The sequence below is a fragment of the Stegostoma tigrinum genome, chromosome 6 (assembly GCF_030684315.1).
Source record: "Stegostoma tigrinum isolate sSteTig4 chromosome 6, sSteTig4.hap1, whole genome shotgun sequence".
Lineage (NCBI taxonomy): Eukaryota > Metazoa > Chordata > Chondrichthyes > Orectolobiformes > Stegostomatidae > Stegostoma > Stegostoma tigrinum.
This window is the reverse complement of record NC_081359.1, coordinates 14,657,068-14,663,927: the sequence shown is the minus strand read 5'-3', so window position 1 is coordinate 14,663,927 and position 6,860 is coordinate 14,657,068. Positions and strand designations below refer to the sequence as shown.

The 6,860-nt window shown below is 44.2% G+C and overlaps 1 protein-coding gene across 1 annotated transcript in view; it reads right to left on the bottom strand.

Moving 5' to 3' along the window:
• Positions 1 to 1,117: 1,117 nt before the first annotated feature.
• LOC125453228 (collagen alpha-5(IV) chain-like) overlaps positions 1,118 to 6,860 on the bottom strand; it is a 189,164-nt gene continuing 183,421 nt past the window's right edge. The window contains exons 49-52 of the mRNA XM_059646446.1: positions 5,673 to 5,850; positions 4,101 to 4,215; positions 1,929 to 2,101; positions 1,118 to 1,288 (exon numbers count right to left, since the gene is read on the bottom strand). Of these exons, the coding sequence (XP_059502429.1) occupies positions 1,207 to 1,288; positions 1,929 to 2,101; positions 4,101 to 4,215; positions 5,673 to 5,850 (548 nt within the window). The 3' untranslated portion in view covers positions 1,118 to 1,206. The remainder of the gene's footprint in view (positions 1,289 to 1,928; positions 2,102 to 4,100; positions 4,216 to 5,672; positions 5,851 to 6,860) is intronic.

Here is a 6,860-nt window from a genome sequence, read left to right as displayed (position 1 = left end):
TTTGCTGGGTGTGCCTTTCAGGGATAACCTGACATGGAGATTCCCATATGTAAAATCAGCCCTTGTTATATAAACTCTGACCACTTCCAGAAAACCCCTTGTTCTTATGCAACAGTAAATACCACAATGTCTTCATGTCACAGAAGATTTTGTTGTCTTTACAGCTCCTTGATTCAATCTCATATCCACAGTCAGGAAACAAACAAAACCTTAAATAGAAACTATTTAGTATATATTAAATAGATGGGAGAGAGTTAATCAGCATCTGACTGACCGGGGAATGGTGGCGTGCAGGTTATGTAACTGGACTAATAATCCAGAGGCCTCTAGCAATGATCCAGAGAAATGAGTTCAAACCCCATAGCATGTGGTATTCAAAAAGTCAATGAGTTGATAAATTTGGAATAAATTGGCAACCTTATGAATGGCCACGAAATGGCTGGATGGTTGCAAAATTCGTCTGGTTCACTGATGTTCTTCAGAGGTGGAAACATGCCATCCTTACCTGGTGTGGCATTCATGTGATGCCAAATTCCTTCTTTCACTGCCCTCTGAAATGGCCTGGCAAGTCACTCAGTTGGCTGCCACTGAATGTCCACATCCCAGGAGAATGCATGGGACACCTGCTGAGCTGGAGCTCTGTGGGACAGGAGCACAGATCGGAATCTGAGGACATGTCATTCTCCGTCTCCCACCTTCACTGCTCCCACTCATTAGCCTGGTTGTCTGGGCAGAAATTTTAATCAATGCACCACACATTAAGCACACACACCTCTCAGTGGGACTTGGACCAAGAGAGTTGTTTTGTAAAGTTTTAGCTTGGCTCATACACTGCTGTCATTATTTGCAAATGCTTCAATGCTGTTTGCAGCCTCTTAACTCTCTCCCATCTTTTCATTGTACTGTAAGTATTTTTTATTTCTGTTAATATTCAGTGCATTGCTTTAATAAACAAAGTGCCATTTAGTATGTCAATAGTAGAAAGCTTATATGGTTTTTCTTAGAGCAGTAGGGCACCTGGGTATTGCAAGAAAAGCATTTTCTTTTGTATCTCCATTCCTATTGCTATGTATTTTTTTCTTTCATTTGTCACAATAGATGAGTGAGGTACACAGGATATTGTCATATTGCTTTATTATAGAAATAGCACCATAGTTCATTAGAGGATTGCGAGACAGCTGAACAACTTGGCAGTCTCAGATTGTATTACGTCTTCTTCATGCAGACTTGGCAGCGACTGATGCGAGTGCGCAGCTCTCCCGCCTTAAGCGTCTCTGATTCCGGTTTGCTGGAAGAAAACAGAAACAACATCAGGAAGCAGCTCTTTCCAGAGGCTGGTATGTCCCGTACAAATTCCGTCCAACCGACGTCCGGGATCAGTCACAGGATCGCAGCCTCCTGATCAATCAGGTGCTTGCAGCCTTCAAACCCCCCCGGCCCTGTCTGGGAGGGAATGACCTTATTTCACTGACGTTAAAGTACCTTACTGAGGGAGGGCCGCACTCTCAATGATTGGTTCTCTCATTGCTGTTTGTTGGAGCTTGCTATGTGTAAACTGACATGTGCATTTCCTTCTTACAGCACTTAGCTGCAAAATATTCTGCAATGTCTTGAGTCTGTAGAAATACAGGTCTTCCCTTTTTACCCTATTAAGGGTGATTGCACTTGAACTGGAGTGAGATGAGGCCTGGCTTATTATTAAAGATTGAAAAAAAACTCTGAAACTCTTCAGAGAAGTGATCAGTTGAATTCTTCAGTCAGGTGAATTGGTTAAGAAGATGACAAAAGGGCAGGTGGTGTTCAGTGCTTACTCCTGACATTCCTTCCACCAGAAACAGCAAATCACGTCACAGTGCAATGAACAATCCTGTTCAGCATAGCCAGTGAAAATGCTGAGTGTGTAGTGCCAAGGAGCTCCCTTCACTAACCTGAACATCTCGGTGCTCTCAACAGTTGCGAGCCAGAAGCTGTAAGAGTTTGCATAATAATTGCAGGTCCCTCGCCCGTGACACTCGATGAAGGGAGCAGAACGGAATGACTCCAGGCATGAGCCAGGTGATGATAAAGCCTGTCCTGACCCCTCAGCTCCGGAACTGGTGTGCTGCATGCAGAGACAGAAAAGACTGAATGAAACACTTGAGTCGAACAAGCCAATCACTCAATGCAAATAAAGGACAACTGTGCACAAGCACTCTCCTGGTGCCCGACTCTTTCACTTTCTCTGTTGTTACCTTACCCTCTCGTTACTCGCATGTTCCTCTTCTAATGGATGTGCAGGAATTTTCTCAAGTCCTTTATTTACAGGAGGAAATGGTTGGTTTTCAGTCAGGAGCAAGGCCCAGAGAAGTTGGCACAGTGGCTCAGGGGTTAGCCCTGCTGCCTTGCAGCACCAGGGACCCGGCTTCATTCCCAGCCTCGGGTGACCGTCTCTGTGGAGTTTGCATGTTCTCCCAGTGTCTGAGTGGGTTTCCTCCCATAGTCCAAAGATGTACATGTTAAGTGGGCCAGCCATGGTAAAAACCCTATACAGGGTTATGGGGATGGGATGAGATGCTCTTCAGCGGGTTGGTGCAGACTCAGTGGGCCAAATGGCCTCTTTCGGCACTGTAGGATTCTATCTTGCCATGAAAGATGGGCACAAACCCACTGCAGTCCTCGCAATGCTGTCAGATGGGGCTCAGTGGCGAGCACCCTCACCACATAGTTGGATGGTCCTGGGATTAAATCCCAGCGCTTGTGTACAAAAGTCCAGGCTGGCTCTCCCACTATCAAGTTGGTCAACCCACCCCACACCAGCCCCTATTGGGACCCCCAACCCCCACCCACCCCCCATAAGGGTGGTGAATTGGTAAAGAAGGTGTTTGGTATGCTTGCTTTTATCTGTTAGTGCACTGAGGATAGGCGTTGGGAGGTCGTGTTGCTGCTGTGCAGGGCACTGGTTAGGCCACTTTTGGAATACTGCATTCAGCTCTGGTCTCCCTGCTATCAGGGTGTAGTGAAACTTGAAAGGGTTCAGAAAAGATTTACAAGGACGTTGCCAGGGTTGGAGGGCTTAAGCTGTAGGGAGAGGCTGAATAAGCTGGTGGGCCTATTTCCCCGAGAGTGTCAGAGGCTGAGGGCTGACCTTACAGGTGTTTATAAAATCATGAAGGGGGCATGAATAAGGTAAATAGTCATGGTTTTTTCCTTAGGGTGGGGGTGTCCAAAATTAGAAGGCACAGGTTTACGGTGAGAGGGAAAAGATTTAAAAGGGACCTAAGGGGCAACTTTTTCATACACAGGGTGGTGCGTGTATGGAATGGGTTGTTAGAGAAAGTACAGGCTGGTATAATTACAACATTTAAAAAGCATCTGGATGAGATTATGAATAGCAAGTGTTTAGACAGATATGGGCCAAGTGCTGGCAAATGGGACTAGATTAATTTAGGAATCTGGTCAGCATGGATGAGTTGAACCGAAGGGTCTGTTTCCACGCTGTACATCTCCATGACTGACTCGAAGACCAGTGACGTTCTTTACTGTTCTGGTTCAAGGGTTCAATTAACCTGAACTAGGTCCCATCTATAATCTGGTCACATCCTGACTTCAACACTGTGAGATTTTGCCAATTGCATTGTTTAGGAATTCATCAGGTTATCATCATTCTCATACACGTACACTGCTATTGATTGGCAGATTACAAAAGTTTCTTCACATCAAAATACATTTATTTCATTACAAAACTGACTGGTGTATACCAGAGAACAAGTATTTAGTTCAGAGAAATTATTTTTAAGTTATTTTCAGTAATTTTAAGTAAGGTCACTCACAGGTATAGGGAAGGGCACACTGATTAAATGTGTCTCATTTTGATGAATAACCCTAAACTTGATAAACTCTACCGTTTCCACTCTTCAATATATCAAGTAAACAGAGAGAGAAAAGCAAATGATTACATTACATCTCACTCTGATTGCACTTATGGCGGATTTTATCCTTGTGAATATGCAAATTAATTTTAGTAGAACCGAAGGGCCCAATTTAATTACAAACACATTTTGTGTACAACCTTCTGATCGCGCCCAAAGCAACAATTCTGCTCAAATGCGTTTGATGCTTACCATCATGAAGGAGTAACCGATCCAGAGGGAAGTCCAACCATTGGGGCAGAGTGGGATTTGAATTGTTTGGCTGTGGACAGCAATCACCATTGCTGGAGCTTCACAAACAGAGCATCTGAAGAGAAGTCAGCAGTTTATTACGTTATTACAAGCACGAGGGGCCAACATTCAAAGATCAACCAATCAATCTGATAAGCTGAAACCTGTCATTGGCCTTTCAACTCCAAGTAGCTCAGTAACTGGTCACTGCTACCTGGCCTCCCTCACCCATAACTCCAGGAAACTTTGTAAATTCCCTGCAGTAATCAGGTCTTCTCCTGTGGGTGGCCCTGACTGTGTGAAAGACAATGTAAGGTGAATATATATCCACCCCAGTCTGCAGCTAACGCTGGGACACTCTGACTGCAGGTCTGGGATAGTGAGATACTCATTGGGATAGTGAGTTACTCATTGGGATAGTGAGTTACTCATTGGGATAGTGAGTTACTCAGTGTCATTTTGCACATATTTTATACTCCCTATCCCATGCACCATTCTCATTGCCACAATTATTGCACTTCTAAAGTTGATTTCAGGAGCTTGCTGTATTGTTTGCAGGAGCCACATCTCACCTGAAGCCTACTTCCGAGGCTCACTCCCTTTCAATGAATTCCCATTTATGGACGGTGAAGGGCCGAAAATATGACTGAGTTAATGATTGTTTCTGAGGGGCAATGAGATTCCACAATGCAGACCTCACATAGGGGTTCAGATTGCAAATAAGTCGCAAATAGAAAGGAAGAAAGCAGACAACGCCTGGTTTAAGCTACAAAACTCAGCAAACAGCATAGTGTTGAATCTTTGCAAACAACTGTGTGCCTATAATAAATTTCTGCTCACACTACTGCTGTGTCCTCAGTAGAATGAATTTACAGACACAGAAACAGGCCATTCAGCCCAATCAGCCTGTGCTGGTGTTTATGACAAGGCTCCTCCCAGCCCTCTTCATCTCAGTCCTTCGACATAACCATCAATTCCTTTCTCCATTGTGTTTATCCAGCTTCCTGTTAAGTGGATCAATAACAAAGAAGAGCTTTCTTCTTCTTGGTGGCTACAAACCCTGTCTCTTTGATCTTTCCTCATGTTTACATCTATCTTTAGCAGATAACATTCTTGTGATTGATGCTTGGCTGTTTAATAACTAGCTGTGTGAAGATGTTTCTGTTAATGAAGCACCTTTTTTCTTCTAAGAATAACAAAATAAGGTGACGAGACATAGTTAAGATAATTGGTAAAAGTGCCTGAGGGTAGATGAATAGAATTTTTTGTTAAAACACTGAGCTTTGGCGGTTCTGGAATGTGCTCCTGAAAGGGCAAAAGAAGCAGATTCAATAATAATTTCCAAAAGGGAATTGGATGTAAGCAGAAACATTAGTAGGGCAATGGGAAAGAGCAGTGGAAAATATAGCTCTTGCAATTAATAATAAACTGATTGGCTTGCCTATGTGTTATGAGATTCAGTAATTCAGACCTCACGTCCGCCTTTATTGACATGTAAACAATTACACTGTACCAAGATATCTACAGTCTCACCTGCTGATAAATGGCTCAATGGATTGACCAACCACAGGTGCCATACTCATTGGCATTGGTTCTGGCGTGGCCAGCCAATAGGAATAGTCATTTCTTGACGCGAAATTGCAGACATTGTTGATGTTACAGAAAAGGAATGGCATCGTGCTGAATCTACGCAAGCAACTGCCCGCTGTGCCTGCATTGGGAAAGAACAGGGTTAGTCCAGGGGCACCACAGTACTGGGATGGCCTTGCCTCTGAACATTCGCACAGCATCAAACTACTGGAACATCTCTCCATGTCAAAGGATTGACTGGGCGTTGGTAATAACCATTAACACTATAAATTGCTTGTGGAATCATATGAGCCTGGGAGCAAAGCTGATCTGATCCAACAGAAGATGTGGAAAGCTATCAGTCTCCATGCACAATTCTTGATCTGTGCTCTATCTCCGTAGTTTCCTGTTTGTGAAGAGATTCTCTCATTGTTCACATGCTGGGAATGGTGGCTTTTAGCTGGGATCTCAGTGGGGCTGTCCCCATGGGTATGGGCTAAAAACTAATGGCCAAGGATCCAACAGTGGTACCCATTTCTTACTGCAAATGCCCCCAAGTCTGAACCTGGCCATTATACCCCTTGCTTATGCAAATCCAGTGTTTAACATTCATTCAAAAACCCGTTTGTATTGATCACAGTATATCTCATTACTGAGGCCAGTCATGCCAATGGCTTTTACATTGTTTCCGGAAGCTGTCCCTAGTGTTTAAACTTCCGCTCCTCCTGTACACATGCTCTCACTGCCAGCTGATACTGCCCCCTCTCTCCTGATTGTCTCGCTCTCCTCCTCCTGACTGCCTCACCCTATCCCATTCCCAACTGGTTCGCCTATCTCCTCCTCCAAACTGATCTCCCCTCTCTCTTCTTGGGTTGGTTTTAGAACGGTCTTGATTTTCATTCGTGCCAGGGCTAGCCAGTTGCAACTTGAGCCAACAACTGACCTAAGATTCAATTCTAAGGGATCAGGCTTGAATGCATGACCGCTTTATAAATCCCATGCCCATTATTCCTGGGACTCACTATTGCAGCTGAATCTTACCAGAAATTGGCAAAGTAAATTTTGGCAAATTCACGGAGGCCACGTTCATGATCTCCGGTGAGTTTTCTCATGCTATCTTCTCAATCTCACCTTGTCAACGAGGTGCCACAC